This window comes from Chaetodon auriga, chromosome 16, assembly GCF_051107435.1.
Source record: "Chaetodon auriga isolate fChaAug3 chromosome 16, fChaAug3.hap1, whole genome shotgun sequence".
Lineage (NCBI taxonomy): Eukaryota > Metazoa > Chordata > Actinopteri > Chaetodontiformes > Chaetodontidae > Chaetodon > Chaetodon auriga.
This window is the reverse complement of record NC_135089.1, coordinates 10,782,975-10,798,999: the sequence shown is the minus strand read 5'-3', so window position 1 is coordinate 10,798,999 and position 16,025 is coordinate 10,782,975. Positions and strand designations below refer to the sequence as shown.

Below are 16,025 nucleotides of genomic sequence, written 5' to 3'. Positions count from 1 at the left end.
AATGATATATAATTAATCAAGAATATTTAAAATGATGTCAATAAGTTTGTCATCTGTCATCTTGATGCTGTCTAGAGCTGAAACGACTATTTAATTAGGTGAGCATTTTTATATCAATTTATCCTATTTTCATTCAATGTTTGGGAGTCATTTTTCTCCTTGCTTTGCATCATAACACACATAATGTCTCAAACTCAAATAATCAAGAAAATAATCTGTAGATTAATAATGAAAATGCTCATTAGTTTCAAACCTAGCACTGACCACAACAGAAAAAATAGAGGCAGAGTCTGTGGCACACAGGTTTATTTAACAATATGGTATATAAGTACGAAATGAGCCACTTGAACCCGTTTGTACAGTGATTTCATTCTTATTTTCTGCATATTTACAGTACTGTCTAGCTGCATGATTTACATTAGAGAACAGTTTATAATCAATTCAAGTTTAATGCAAGAGAGAAAATGATGCACAAAACTCTCTCTGAACACAAATCAGCAGTCAAACAAGTTAAATTCCCACCACAGGCAAAAGAGGTTCAGGATTTCATGAGAATTTCTTCAGACTGAGGGAGAGACAAAGCAATTTTTTAAACATTTGCAAGACAATTTCCGGGCCCAAGCCAGTAAAAAGAACATTCCGGCACCTGTGGACATTAACAAGCTTCAATGCAGGTTTCTCTTAGACCTGCCTGTTGTGTTTGGGTGTGTGCAATAGTTCCTAGATCTATACAAATATGTTAATCTCCCATAGACTCTGCAAACAGGAAAGAAATTAAGGCTTTCCCAAAGGCAGTCCTTTTGAAAAATGGCATATTAGAATAAATTAGCCAGGAACAGAGAAACAGAGCAAGAGGTGAAAACCTGGCAAAAAATTCCCAGACAAATAATTGTACAGTCTTCTCAACACAAATACGATATCAATTTGCAAAGGTACAAAATAAAAAAAAATTTGAATAATAAAATGAAATATTTTTGTTTTGAGAAGTTTTGTTAAAAAACGTCAATACCAGAGCATAACAAATGAAAAACAAATTAAAACAACACAAAGACCAGGGCAAAGTCTTGCAAGACTGGTCTGAACCAAAAATATATTCTTTGTGTCTTTGTTGTCTTCTTTTAAACAGCAATTATTAAATCACTCTGTGTTGGAAGAAAAAAGCAGTCCCTTGGTTTAAGGAAAGTTCACAGTCTGTAGGCCTCATATGACTCATTTGTTTGTATTTACTTTAGCTTTTTACATCAGCAAGTACAAAAATTTCTCAGCTGAAAACAGAACAAGGCCTTTCTTCTGTCACAAAATGCTACAATCCTTCAACAAATTTCTCCAGCGTGTCTCCCGTTGTGTCACCCACCATGCCCATGTCATTACTCAACCCCCCTCTGTTTGGTGTGTTAAGTTGCGGGAGCATGGCACTCTGCTCCGGTGTTCCCATGTGTCCCTGCTCCATAGATCCTGACATGGGGCCTCCAAGACTGGGGTGGGGGGAGCTGGAGTGGAGGGCGCCGTGCTGAGGTGAGGGCTGAGGCTGTATCCGTGGGGAGGGACTGGAATGCGGGGGCTGCTGCGAAGGCGGACGGGGCGATTGCACTGGAGCTGGGGAGCGTACTTGGTTTCCCAGGGCGTTAGCCATTGACTGGCCAGGTAAGTGAGCTCCTCCCTGGGCTTGACCTTGGAGCATGTGGGGTTGTGGACTCATTGAGTTAGCCTGCGCTGGAGAGCCCATCTGTTGCTTTAACATCTGCTGCTGCTGTTGCTGCTGAAGCATGCGCTGCTGGAGGAGGTTCTGGGGCCCATCCATGCCCATGCCAGGTTGGCCCATTTGGGACGTGGGAGGGAGCTGTCCCATGGGCCCCCCACCTCCTTGCATAGCCATCTGCTGCTGCATACGGAGCTGGGAGTAGCTTGCTGGCCCTGGCTGCTGCTGGGGGAACTGACCATGGCCCTGAGGCATGCCCCCCTGCTGCTGCTGTGCCTGCTGCTGCTGCATCTGCTGCATCCTGAGCAGCTGCTGTCTGCGGTACAGTTGGGGATTGCCATTTTGAGCAGCATTCATCATCTGGCCTTGGGGACCCATTGTTGCCATGCCCTGGGACCCTGCTTGCGGAGGAGGCTGCTGCTGAGGTGCCATCCCTGGCCTCTGCACCTGGTTTGCCATGGCTGCAATGGCCTGCATTCCTGCCTGGGACCCCAGCATGGCCTGAGGGTTTTGCTGCTGCGCCTGCTGCTGTTGCTGCGGCTGGTTAGCCTGGTACTTGGCTGTCCTCTGTTTAATGAAGGCGGCCATGAGGTGGGGGTTCGACTTGAGGATGTTCAGGACCTGCTGCTGCTGCTGTGGGGAGCTGGGAGATTTGAGGGTGCGGAGTAATTCCTGCAGGGCACTTGGAGCAATGTTACCAGGTACACTCCGTGGCATGTTATGCTGCTGTGGTGTCATGCCCTGCTGAGAGGTCCCCTGGGGAGGCATGACCCCAGGCATTTGGAGACCCTGCTGCTGGGGCATCATGGGCCTCTGCATGAGCTGGCCCTGCTGGGGCATGGGTGTTCCCTGAGCCTGCTGAGGGGCCATAGGGCCTTGTTGTGGAGGGACCTGGGGCTGATGACCCTGGGGATTCTGCATGGGATTCTGCATCCCTGGACCCCACTGACCCTGCTGCATAGCCTGCATCACCTGGGGACCCCGTGGCCCCTGCATCATCTGCATCTGGCCCGGCATGGGCCCCATCATTCGTGGGTGGTTCATGGGCATCCCATTCATGGCATAATTCTGCTGTTGTTTCGCCTTAGCTACCATCTCAATCTGTCTGGCCACCTTCAGGGCGGCCAGCAGTGGCTGCTGTTGCTGTGGCTGCTGCGGTGGCTGAGGCTGAGGCTGCTGTTGGTGCGGCATGTTAGGCAAAGGTGACTGCTGCTGATGGAGAGGGGATGACTGAGGCCCTGGTTTGCCCTGCGGGACTGGTGTTGGGGGCTGGCTGCTGCGGCCATTGTTTGGGAAGCCTTGGGCAATATTGGCAGGGTTTGGTGGCTGCTGTTGTTGGGGCTGATTGGGCATAGGCTGTGGGGTCTGGGGTGTATTAGGCTGCTGCACAGAGTTGGGGGTGTCGGGGGCAGCTGAGGTAGGTGGAGATGGCATGGGCATACCCCTTCCAGCCATGGTGGCCATTCTGCGGCGCATCATCTGAGCCTGCTGGAGCCTGTGCTGCAGCTGCTGCTGACGGAGTTTGTGCTTGATGTTGAGACAGAAGGGAACGGGACACTTGTTCTCCTGACAGTGCTTGGCATGATAACAACATAAAGCAATGAGCTGCTTGCACACAGGGCAGCCACCGTTGGTCTTGCGCTTGCAGCCCTTGGTGTGTTGAACCACCCTCTTCATCTTCTGACATGAAGGCAAAGAGCAGTTGGCATTGCGGCACTGGCAGGCGTGGACCAGGGACTGGATGCAGCGCTGGATGCTGAGACGTCGGCTCTCCTGAGGGCTCTTGGAGGCCTCTCCACCCTGACCGTTGCTGTCGTCGTCTATACCCAGGCCCCACTTCACCATCTGGTGCTCATGGCCCTTAGTGTTGTAGCAGTTAATGCATAGGTCGTAGTCCTGATGACAGGTAAGGAAGATCACATTATGGTTAAGTCAAGATTTAAATTTAATTCAAAACTGGTACAGATCTCAAAATACATCTGTAAAGTGCCACTTTTCCCTACCTCACAGACAGTGCAGTGCCAGCGTGTCTCTACGTGGTGCTTGCACTCGTTGCAAGTGTACACAAAGCGGTCTTGTCCCTGGTTGTGCAGCTCTACCAACATACACATCGTGCTCCATTTGCATCTTCTCAGTGAGCTGAACTCCCAGTGCTTGTCCCTGGCCAAAGTCAGGAAGGCATCACGGCCATCCATCAGGTCACAGGTCAACAAAGGGTCTGGGTCAATGATGGGTGGCAGGGTGTTAATGACTGGCCCGGCATGGAGGTGGATAACAAAAAATACCTGGTAGTAGAAAGGAGGGGAAACGTGTCAGTTAGTTGTAAGGACAGCCAAACTGTGCGGTAACAAACTGCTAACTGTCAGTCCATCCCATGTAAAAAAAAAAAATAAAAAAATAAAAAAATTAGTTGCTGCAATGTTGTATGGGATGGCATTTTAATTATGAGGAATGGACTGAAAAAAATCTGTTACACTTGGTACAGTTTCCCACCTCCTTATGCTTCTCCATCGTGGCGTACAGCTTCTGGGACAAATCATTGGCTACATTCGGCATCCCAGGCTTCTTCTTATTGGCTCGACTGACGCTGCTCTTGTTTTTGTTGGTTTTCTTGTTATTCTTCTTTTTGGCATTCTTGCTGTCAGCGTGGGCTCCCTTGAAATAGATGGACATGAACATTCAGAGAGGCAGAGATTGCGCAACAGGCAAGATGAGGTTATGCAATTAAGCTGAGTGGTTAAACAATGCCTGAACGACAACTGAAAGCTTTTATATAATGAGGACTTGAGGATGATAAAATCTGGGGTGAAATGGAGGCCTGAGCGCGAAGCTGTTGATGTTGGCATAACAGGAGCATTCCTCTTACAAAACCCATTTCAAAATGCTCGAGCCACCTATCCATTTAACTCACCTCTGTTGTCTCAGAGGAGGCTGTGTTCTCCTCTTTCTTCCTCTCCTCCTCCTCCTGCTCCAGCTCCTTGATGCTCTCCTCCAGCACATTAGGCCAAAAGTCACCCTCAAAGTACGGCAGCTCATAGGCACTGGTCAGCCTGTCTTCTGTCGCCTGCTTGAAAATGTCCTGAACGCAGACACAGAAGACTTCCATCAGACAAGATAGTAACAAAGCTCATAAGGACAAACTCCCAACAGCTTTTTATTGACAAATTTAAATGTGGCCACTAAAATTAATATTAAAAATGGCAGTCTTGTTACCATCATTTTCACAAGAATCTATATCAAACACAAGGGGGAGCCTTGTTAAAACTGATAAATATAACTGAGAAAATCTTGAGAGCCGTGATCATTTTCTAACCTTGTAATCGTGTAAGATCCTCTCGGCGAAAGCCTTGTCCAGCATCTTTCTGTACCACTCTTGAAGCCTCTTGGGCTTGGGGATCTTCTGGTCAGGAGGGTGGCAGTGGAAAATGTAGTCATCTCCTTCACTGGGTGGGCAGGCCCAGATGTGACCTGTCACATACCTGACACCAACAAGACTCATCAGCCACTCAGCACTTGCAGGAATGATATCTACAGTATGAGCTGGAAGGGTGTAAAACACTACACTGTGTAAAAGTACTCACCCCAGTTTCTTCACATACTCCAGGTAGCCTATTAAGATCTCATGGTACACTGCAGTCCTTAGCAAACGTGGTTTAAAGAAGTGAATACTGTCGAGGTATGATATGTAAACCCGTCTGCAAAGCAAACACAGAGAATTTAATCGAAGAGCAATACAAATACAGCAACACGAAATGCCAAAATAAACAGAAGTAGTTTTACCTGGTATTTGGAAAGGGGCAATCTGAGCCGTACTCCTGGACGTGCATGCCGAAGAAACAAACGTCCACTCCGTCTATTTCCTCAAATGCAAAAAGTGCTTTGGTTCTGTAAGGGAAGCTCTCCACCATCTCGCCTGAGTCCACAAACCTGTGGAATCACAGAAGCATTACAGTGTTACAGCTACTTATTATTTATTCAAGAGGAAGACAGAAGGAAATATTTTGGGCCCCAGAGTCAAGTGTGCTGCTGGATAAATTCCACGGTCAGGTAGGTCTTTCATACATGTTTGCTTACTTGGAGATTTCTATTTATATGATATAAGGACAACTGTGCTGTAATTGCGATTAACTTTGAGGGCAAATGCTGAGCAAGAAGCCACAGGGTGCATTTTTTGTTTATTTACATTCTTCCAGCATTAGAAGACCAGCACAATGGAGATCTGTAGGCAGGTCATCATGCTGCAGGTCATCCCTACTCTCCCCTCATTTTCTCTCACCTCTACAAAATCTTTAGCACATTAAGACAAAAATGGCCAAAACAGTGACAACATGGTTTTATGTGGCAAGTTCAACTCCCTCTGTAACTGTATTATTTTAAAAATCCCAATTTATTTGATGCAACTTTGAAGACTGCAGCGCATCAAATGCTCGACGCATCAAATGCACAATTATCAATGAGCAGAAAGCACTTAAATAATCCCTAACGTGTCTCCTGGTTTGCTCCTCAGATTAGGTCTTAAGTGGTATGTGATATAGTTCCCAGCTGGGCTTATAGTAAAAAAGCCGCACAATTAAACAATGAAAGCTGCCATGTTATAGATCAGGAATCACCCCTTAAAAGCAGGTGAGAACCTTACCTAGACTTCATGCCAGGCTTAATCTCCACATTTTTGTCAGAGCTGGCCACCACTCGCACAAACACCTCACCGGCCTCTGGGTGGTTCTGCCTTTTCAAGTACTTATTCACTCTGTCCTCAATATATGTCCCCAACCTTGTAGACTGCAACCCTTTAAAAACACAAACATTTCATATTAATTCAAGTTTAAAACAGACTTTTGCATGATTAAATAAACAAGAATTGAAATGTTGGTCTTGTTTTACTCTTACAACAACTTACTTTTGGCTGAAAACTTGTTCTCTTTTCTTGTTTTGTTAGACTTCTTCAAACAGTTGTCACAGATAAAGCTGGAAGAAGAAAGATCAAACTAGTTGAGTGTCAAGATACAGTAACTCTGGAAAACACAAATAACGGTTGAATGAATTCTGTTAAGATCAAACATGGACCATATATGCCGGAGGGGCTGGAGACTCACCCTGATGGCCAAATGACGTCATAGTGCAGCACGCAGATCTGATGCATCTTTCGTCCACAGTCTTTACATTCGACAAACCTGCAGCAACAAACATTTGCTTTATCTGTGCTTTCTTTGCAAAAAGTACTAAACAAGTTTCACTGACATCACACAAAAAAGAGCCAAACTGAAGCTGCTCTCCAGACAGTACTCACGGTTCAGAGTCCAACATGTCATTTTTCTTCTTTTCAAACTGCTCTTTTGATATCATCCTGCACATAAGAAAGAATAAAAGAGACAACTCAGTTCATGTCAGCTCCTGTGATTGAAACTCCTTTCTGCAGAATGAAGGCCAGAGAGAAAACCACCCGATAATCTCGCAAGATGATCATCAGGAGGTGTTCGGCCACCCGGGCCTGGTCACTTACGTCTGTGGCTGTGCCGGGTCATCCCCCAGGGTCACACTGTTGCCCTGGATCTCGTTGAAGCACTTCTCACAGAAGTGATACCTGTCGGCAATAAGGCCATATTTGGGTGAACTGCAGCCAGCACACACAGTAGCAGCACAGGCAAACCGGCGCACAGGTGGCAGAATGCAGTAGGTAAACGGGGCACATGGAAACAACCGAGGACAGAGCATGGGCAGCGGACAGATGGAAGGACACACACACAGGCAGAGGTACAGGTTAGTCACAGTTGAAACAGTCATGATGCGGCCTCTCATTCAAAATGGAACAGAAATGGGGAAACATGCTAAATGCTATGTTAATGAACATCAACTATGAATGCATGTCTGAACAGAAACTAGTCCATGCAGACACGACACCATCCAACTGCATGCTGGAATATGAAAACAATACAAAAACAACGGAAAAATGATTCACTATCATCATTTATAATATAAGCAACATGCATTATGAGCTGATGAAGTAGCTAGATGGTCATGCCGGGGGAGACAGAACGAGTGATAATGCAAATACAAATGTCTTGTAGGGAAACTGTAAATTCATTTTATTGATTCAGCCTGAACACTTTGGGTCAAATGATAAAACCTTGCAGAGAACATCTTGGTCAATATATGTAAATATCCATTAAAATTCCCATAAACACTCTTTTTGTTGGAAGTCTTGAAACCTTAGTTGGTTAACCTCACAGCATTTAGTGGCGAGTATCTGCAATAATTCAATGGCGTTGCATTGGAATGAAATTGAGGTGCAGTAGCACATTATTCACAGCGGGGGGAGCTTTGGTGCTGGATCTCGGGCGGAACAGACAACATAGAGCCTGATCATGCACATTATGCTCGACCACAATACACACGACAACTCTTAGTGGCGTCTGTGACAGATGACAGGATGACCATGTAAAACTTTGCTGACTGACATGACTGTATGTGGAGGTGTGGGGGTGGGGGGGGCACTTTTGGCTTTGTTTTATATTTGAGGGTCAAGCTGCTATCTTCTCTCGACAACCCCTCCTGCACCTTTTTACCCATCTCTACCCCTCCACAGAGTTAGAAAATGTTTTTTTTACCTGTTCTGGTAGCTGTAGTAGGTGCCATCCCTGGAGATGGTACATAATTGTTTGCCATAGCAACACAGCGTCTGGGGTGAGAACTCATACTGTGGAAATACCAGACAAACATTAACAACTCATGTCATTGCTGTAAACAGGTTGTACTCGACTCAACAGCCACACAGGGAAAGATAAATGTGAACTGACAAGATAAATACAGTAATAAAAAGAGTTTCTGTGTTCGCTTCCCCTCCCGTACCGCCTCACCTTCCTGCCGCAGCAGTAGCCCAGGCCCTGCATGACGGGATCGATCTCTGCTTCAAACACTTCTGCCAGCTTGGTGCAGTACTTGTACACACGGGATGTTTTACGGTTGTACAACCAGGCGTTGTTGAACATGAGCCACACATCTTCCACGTACTGCCACGGCTCCTGGTACTGACCCGTGTCCAGCTTGCGCTTGATGGTCGATAAGTCAATGGGATTCTTCACAATTTCAAAGTAGTCCTGTGCAGCAGGGGAGAGAGAGACATTTGCATGAATGAACATAACGGTATTTCAGGTGGGTCTTGTCGTAGCTGAATTAAGGTATGTGTGTGTGCGCGCGTGGACACTCACAGGAATGCCCAGTAGCATGGGGTCTACAGGTTGTCTGAAGGGCAGTGACTCCGGGTCTTGCCTGTAGAGGGCCTCAAGTGTCGGCATCAGGGCTTGTCTCAGCTCCTCTGGCTTGAAAACTGGACAGACAATAATTACGTTGATTGATGATAGCTCTATGACACACATCGTCTACTTTTTGCATCACAAAATATCATACATGATATATTGTTACGCACTTTATACAAGTGAGATCTGTGTTCTTACTTTTCTTGCGGTTCTGAGTGGTGGAGGTGGCTGAGGTGCTGTTGGCCCCATTTTCCTCCTCTTCTTTGGGTTCTGCCTTCATCTCCGGCTTCTTCTCCTCAGTTTCCATTGGTTCCTGCTTTGGCTCTACTGGATCTGGTTCCTCCTTCTTCACCAGCGGGGGTTTGGTTTCATCATCCTGCTTCATGAACACAACCATGGTTAACCAGCAATCTGAGAGCGCTGAGTCAGGAAACTGTCAAGTATTTAATGCATTTAATGGGAAGCATAACTCTTTGTTTTAGGAGAGTGAAAAGACATGCCAAATTTAACCTTTTTGGACATGAAATGTGAGCAGAGCTGGTTGATTGTGGTGGACGGAGTTTAGTAATCAGGGCATCAAACAGAAAACGGCTTCAGGTCTGACCTACAGCAGACATAACTGTGCTTCTTCCTATCTCCTCCCTCAACCATGCATTTCTTCACCTACTGATTACTGAATTATCTTGTAAAATCATCAGCATACCTCCATTTTTACATCCATCTGCTTCTTCCCAGAGTTGCTGTCATCTTCTTCGTCTTTCACTTCAGGTTTGGCTTCATTGCCACTCATGTCCGGCAGGGCTTGCTGGGAGCTCAGCTCGGCCACAGAAGCTGGGGTGGGCACTCTGTTATCTATACTCGCTGCTGCCTGGGACAACTTCAAGGAGAGGAGGAGGAGAGGTTCACAATGCTGTCAATTTATCAAAATTTATCAATGAAGTCTTACTGGCTTGTTAGCAAAGTAAGGATTAACCATCAGTGATTCTCTCTGTACAAATAATTTCCCCTCAATATTTCTTTTTAGGAGCTGACAAAGGCGTAAGCAAGAAAAGTGCTACAGTGACTTTCCAGTAAGAACTAGGATCTCACCGGTGTGCTGGGATGCTGTGCCTGTACTGAGGTGGGCTGCTGCATCTGGCTGGGGGGTTCTGTCTGGGGCTGAAGGGGCGTGAGCGGCAGGGAGGGGTCAGGGGGTGTGCCCATGGCTGAGGGGGGGCCAGGGAGGCTACTCGGTACATGGGTTGGGGTGGATGAGGGTCCACCCACAGAGGCTGGGGTGGAGGGCTGCGGCAGCACCTGTGCCTGTGCAGAAGCATGATGCTGCTGCAGCTGCTGCTGAGGTTGCAGGCTGGCAGAGGCGTTGGGTGGAGGGGTGGCACGCAGGGTGGGCTGGGCTGCCGGGCCACAGGGCAGCTGGGAGCCGAGAGATCCCAGCGCATTCAGAGGGAGGTTAGAGTTCTGTGGCTGCTGGAACAAAGAGAGATGCACAGTTAGCATACTAACACATACAGCAGCCCACGTGGTGACACTCAAGGCTGCGTTCAGACAGGAAAAATGCAAGGAGCACTGAAAAGGCTAGGAGCATGCAAGATGTCAGCATTTCTCCCCACACAGCACAAGTCTCCTCACCTGTGTGACAGCGGTCTGGGTTATGGGCTGGCCCAAGCCTACATTCACATTCATTGCTCCACCTGCAGCTGCAGCGAACTGGCCCTGTGGCAGGAACTGGCCCTGGTTGGCTGGCTGAGCCACCATGTTATTAGCATGACTACCCATCATTCCTTGAGTCTGAGGCATCCTTGACGGGGACATGCCCATCTGTAAAAGAGAAGAGAGATGAAATCATTGTGGCAGCAGGCCCGCAGCATTCAATACCTGTCAAGTAAAATAAACTAGGTGAATGGAATGCAGTAGGCATGCGTGTGCGCATGCAGGCTGCTGTTACAATAGTCGTCTAAAGGGCCTGTGGTGTAACTTAAAAATAAACAGTGCGCTAAATCAAAACACGCCATGTCAACTGATCTAAAGACAGGGCAGAACACGAAGGAGCACTACAGATTAGTCACTGATAGCCAAGTAGCTTGTTCATGAATGTCACTGACCTGTGTCAACGACAGGCAGTACACTCCATATTGATGCATGCTTTAGTTTCAAAATGGTAATGGTCTAAGAAATGAACAATCACTCAAAGACTGTGGTGCAAGAACTGATCAAATTAGGGACAAACACTGACAAATGGTTCCAAGAAGAGCAAGTTCAAGAGAAGAAGAGCGGGAAACTGACAGGCTCAGAGAAACGACAAGGAGACAGAGGAGAAAGATCTAACCGCTGGGACGGAGCTCATGTTCATCTGCTGCGGATGGTTCATGGGGGACGGAGCACGTGCTCCCATGGGTGCCTGAGACATCTGCGCATTCTGCATTGCCATTGGGTTAAACTGATTGATTCCTGTGGGAACAGATACACATAGACACGTGTTTACCAGTTTATTATACTTGGGAGTTGTAATTTAATATTCCATGTCCTACTAGGCTGGCAGACACACCGAACTCACTTACACATCAACAGCTCTGACAAGTGCATTCAACTTTAATTGGCTAAACAACACAGTGTGCACAGGGAACTAAAACACACTTCACTGTTGAAAGGCTTATCAACTGTCTGTACAACATTTAAACATCAACCCATCGGCAAATTTAAGCCAAAAGAGGACATATGGAGTGCTTTTCCCAGGAGTACAACTGCTAAGTAAAGACCAAACACATACCTTGGGGCACCTGCATACGGTTCATTAACTGATTTGGCATGTTGGGCATAGGCACAGGTCCATCTGAGAGAAGACAGGATGAGGCAGCGTTCAGTTACAGACATGTTGTTCTCATTTCAACTGAGAAGTGTCTTTCCCTTTTAGTATTTTGAGTGCAGAGAGCGTGGCTACTAACTGGGAGGTCGGACGGCCTGTCCTGGGCCCATAGCGTTGGGCTGAGCCATGCCAGGCTGCTGAGGCCCAGCTGTGCCCACCATGCCAGGCTGTTTCTGGAGCCGTGAGCGCCTCTTCTCCTCCAGTTCCTTCTGGATTTTGTAGATTTTCTCTGCCAGGAAGTGGTAATACTCATCCTAGTGAGGAGATGGGAAGAAACAAAAAGCAGACACAACATTTTAAAAAGAACAATGAATGTGTGTCTTGGTTTCTGGATCTAGTTAAAATCCTCTGGTCTTCGTTGAAGCCAAAAACCAAAGACGACAGGTCGCAGTGCTGTGATTATAAAAGCTGAAAAAGTTACCCTGCTGTTAGCGGACTCATACATGTCGCCCTCAACCTTGCGTGCGTATGCCACCAGGTTCTCCATTCGCCGGTCCTTCAGTGCTGCGGGGTCTGGGGTGGGGAATATGGCTTGTACACTGAAGCGAAACAGCAGAAAAAAAAAGGAAACTCAACAACAGCCTGGCGTAACTCAGCTAATTATCATGCATCCATTTCGTTGTTGGACTTACAGTTTGTGCACCAGGTGAGTGCGCAGGTCCTGAGTGACATGTTCGTGCCAGGCCTTCCTTACCCCTGAAGCAGAGAGAGGGGTGGCAGTGGGCAGGTTTCCCATGCCTCCCGCTGCTGACCCATCTGGCATCAGCTGACTATAAGACACAGTGTGAAAGAAACTATTACTAAGTTCAACTGCACACAAGGTTTCATAATTAAGAGGATGCACTGGATGTTGACTTGGGTGACGAGACCAAATGAAAAACCACAGTAGTCATTATCCTAATTAACTCCCAGTCTATGAATTAAATGGCAGCTACATCACATTAGCTCCTGTCATCACTTACAAGAGGACTCTCACTGTAGGGGAATACATTCCTTGGGAAGGGCATTAAAACTAGTGGGTGCCTTAGGGCCCTGTTATGTGTGACCTATTGCTGAGAATGCTCACTTGTTGAGTGTGGATGGTAGGGAGGAGTCGGAGTGCATGCCAGTCTGGTCTGAGGAGGGGACACCCATGCCTCCTGCCATCTGGTTCATCTGATTAGTGCCTGATAAACACACATTGTCGTCGACAAGAAATGGATTAGCAACAGAATTACAGTATCATTCTAACCTTTACATAATCCTCTTAAAATAGCAGGGAAGTCTTATATATTCCATACCTAGTGGGTTCATATTTCGCAGCTGCTGGTGCTGGGGGCCCTGGGGGTTTTGCTGAGCGGGACCCTGCCCCTGGACCTGAGCAGGGGACTGGTTCCCATACGGCAGGCCAAGGGCAGCGTAGGCCCTCTGCATGGAGCTGGGGTCGATGTGCGTGGCAGCACTGTTGATGGCTGTGGCACTGGGCTGGCCAGGCCCCACCGTACTGATGGCGTTCTGCAGGCCGGCACCGGGGGAACCCAGCATGGCTGGAGGGACAAGATGAGGGAATAAACACAATGTATGGATATATCAAACGAAGCATTTAATCAATAGCCTGCTTCTAGTCTTTCTGTATCCTTTCTGACGTTAAAACATATAAGGATATAAATCAAGACAGAAATAATTAACATCAGTATACTATATAAAAAAATAAATAAGCATGAAAAATCCATATTATAAACTGTTTTTCTGTGTAAAGAAAAAAAAATCTCCATCTCTGTGCAGAAGAACTGTTTGTGAGCAGACCTCCATCTAAAATCCCTGCACTGCTCCCTGCTGTGTTGATTGCTGACAGGGAGCATGCTGCCTCTGTGGGGGATTTAAATCTGTCAGAGGGCCTTTTAACCAATCAGAGAGCACGCAGTCCCAAGATCCTGCCCCCGCTCATAGGAGAGCCCCTCCCCTGGGTGTCACATTACAGGCCCAGCCTTTCTAGAGGAATCCTCTCACTGTCGGAGCTCACAGTCAGCGAGCCAGCACAGAGCTGTGGCAGGGAGACTCAACCTGCAGGTGGCACCACTTAACGCTACACACACTGACCTGAGGTTCGCTGCTGAGTGCCAAGTGCCTTGCTGAACAGCTTACAAGGTATCAAAGATTTTTTTTTTCCTCAAAACAACCACAACCAGAAGATATTTAAGCATCTATAAGGAATTCTTTGTTCTCTGCTAATATCTAACTTGTGTATTTTCACACAGATTTGTAAATGCATGAGACGGAAGAGGAGCTGCTGGAGTTACTCACGCTGCTGGTTCCTCTTGTCACTTGCATTCTTCAAAGGCAGGCAGACCGGACAGTCGTGCCGCGTACAGTTCTTCCAGTGGGAGATGATCTGCCTGGATGATGCACAGTGAGCCACTGGGGAAAAATAAAAGGGAAACAGAAATATAGATTAAGGCATGGTGACAAGTAATCCAGCAGTGCCTGACATTTTTAAAGTTAAGAATTTCAAAGAGGACTATGAAAACACATTGAATTCATACACTGCACATTAAACACAAGTAAAATAAGAGATGACTGAGTAAAGGAAGACATAACATAAAATGGCTCGATAAAGTGCTCAAACACCATGTCGAGTTCAAATACAGCACAGTCTCGACTGCTACAGTACACACTGTGTAAACAGCTATGTAAGAGCAACTGCTGTAAAACCATAAATGCATCCTTATATTTACTTTAAGCACATAAACAGTATTAGTATCAGAGTTCAAAGGTCATCAACCAGGGGTGACCTCCTGACAACTCACAGCTGTCAGAGGGAAGCTACTTGCCGCCGGGGTAGGAAATGTAGTACGACCATTTCATCATTTTAAAAAAGATGAAAACCATGTTTGCTGATGGGCTCAGCAAGTAAAGGGGGTAGATAGGCTCTATTTAAGCAATAAAACACCAGGGCTTACTGCTTTATATTGTGCGAAACAATGCAACGTAAGTGACTGAAATGCACATCACTTGCGTATCTTTCTGCTCTTTAACACTGTGGTTAAACAGTCAAAGTTTGTAATTTTTTGTTGTTTTTAAATCACTGCTGTTGAATTATAACTCCTCCTCCTGCACTATCGATGTCTGGAGGTTAAAAACAAAACAATTTAGTTCTTTTGTCTTATAAAGGGATGTAAATTTCATGCAGTTTTCTTAACTAGTCATCAGCCACCTATAGATAAATAAGCTATTTTTGCGAAGGACAATATTAAAGAGCGGTTGCATGAAGATCTGACGTCAACAGGCACTTCAGTCCACACTTCAATATTTGGATTCAAGATACAATACACATCACTTTCACTCACCCTGGCAGGACTTGCCGGCCTGGCAGTGGGTCATGTGGTTGAGGACGTTCTTCATGGTGCGGCAGTGAGGCAGAGTGCACGCCCTCACCTCCCCGTTGGCCTGTTCCCGCCGCTGGCACTTGTGTGCGTGGAGCAACAGGACCAGCTGCTGCTGAATGAGCTTGCGCTTCTCGGGGTCGGCCGTCGGGCCCGCTGACACGCCGCCGGCCCCTGGGACCATGCCCACCGAGGCGACCTGCTGCTGCATCTGGGACTGCAAAAGAGTGGCAATGCACAGACGTCAGACTTTTCTCGTCTAAGACTGAGTAAAAACTTGCGCTTAGAGATGTGTGAAAAGAAAAAGAAGAGCTTAAAATGAAGAAGGTACGGCGACAGAGAAGAAAGAGGAGGTAAGACAAGGGAAGTTAACACGTAGAAACTCAAGAACTGATAAACGAGGAAAAGAATTCAATACGATATATTAAACTTTCTGAGGGACGGAGATCTCCTGCTCCTCAGACAGATCTGCACAGCACTGCGCTCTGTTTACGTCGTGTCTTGACAGAATCTCACCTTCTGTTCAACAGTTAGAGCAGATGTTCAACAACAACAGAATGGACAGCCTTTAACGAATAGGTTGCCCTTAATGCAATTTTCATTTTTGGTTTTGTTTTTCAATGCAAGGAAGCAGTGTGCATTAATGGCTGCAGGAATATCTTAGCAGGCAAGCTGTATGCAGACACTGCGTGTGTGTAGTGTGAAGTTAAGGCCTGTCTGAGGCGTTATGTAAGCAGAGTTAGTATCTAACATACTGTGAGAATCTGAGTGCTGTGAATTTGTCAAATTAACATAACCAAACATTACTGCGGTTATTGCTTAGTTTTGCTTGTTTTATCATTTTGTTC

The 16,025-nt window shown here is 46.6% G+C and overlaps 1 protein-coding gene across 6 annotated transcripts in view; it reads right to left on the bottom strand.

The window, feature by feature from the left end:
* Positions 1-289: 289 nt before the first annotated feature.
* The window catches only part of crebbpb (CREB binding lysine acetyltransferase b), a 32,503-nt gene continuing 16,767 nt past the window's right edge, over positions 290-16,025 (bottom strand). The window contains exons 4-31 of one of the 6 annotated variants that reach the window (XM_076753177.1): positions 15,142-15,394; positions 14,099-14,212; positions 13,096-13,341; positions 12,882-12,981; positions 12,448-12,585; positions 12,237-12,354; positions 11,895-12,069; positions 11,720-11,782; positions 11,279-11,400; positions 10,582-10,770; positions 10,042-10,419; positions 9,656-9,829; positions 9,151-9,328; positions 8,905-9,023; positions 8,554-8,793; positions 8,305-8,393; positions 7,200-7,280; positions 6,987-7,043; positions 6,793-6,870; positions 6,597-6,664; positions 6,336-6,486; positions 5,480-5,626; positions 5,281-5,394; positions 5,013-5,178; positions 4,611-4,778; positions 4,193-4,354; positions 3,703-3,984; positions 290-3,595 (exon numbers count right to left, since the gene is read on the bottom strand). In XM_076753177.1, the coding sequence (XP_076609292.1) occupies positions 1,304-3,595; positions 3,703-3,984; positions 4,193-4,354; positions 4,611-4,778; positions 5,013-5,178; positions 5,281-5,394; positions 5,480-5,626; positions 6,336-6,486; positions 6,597-6,664; positions 6,793-6,870; positions 6,987-7,043; positions 7,200-7,280; positions 8,305-8,393; positions 8,554-8,793; positions 8,905-9,023; positions 9,151-9,328; positions 9,656-9,829; positions 10,042-10,419; positions 10,582-10,770; positions 11,279-11,400; positions 11,720-11,782; positions 11,895-12,069; positions 12,237-12,354; positions 12,448-12,585; positions 12,882-12,981; positions 13,096-13,341; positions 14,099-14,212; positions 15,142-15,394 (6,462 nt within the window). In that variant the 3' untranslated portion in view covers positions 290-1,303. Of the gene's footprint in view, positions 3,596-3,702; positions 3,985-4,192; positions 4,355-4,610; positions 4,779-5,012; positions 5,179-5,280; positions 5,395-5,479; positions 5,627-6,335; positions 6,487-6,596; positions 6,665-6,792; positions 6,871-6,986; positions 7,044-7,199; positions 7,311-8,304; positions 8,394-8,553; positions 8,794-8,904; positions 9,024-9,150; positions 9,332-9,655; positions 9,830-10,041; positions 10,420-10,581; positions 10,771-11,278; positions 11,401-11,719; positions 11,783-11,894; positions 12,070-12,236; positions 12,355-12,447; positions 12,586-12,881; positions 12,982-13,095; positions 13,342-14,098; positions 14,213-15,141; positions 15,395-16,025 lie in introns of all 6 variants that reach the window. The other 5 variants (XM_076753173.1, XM_076753176.1, XM_076753175.1 and 2 more) reach the window with 5 other exon arrangements.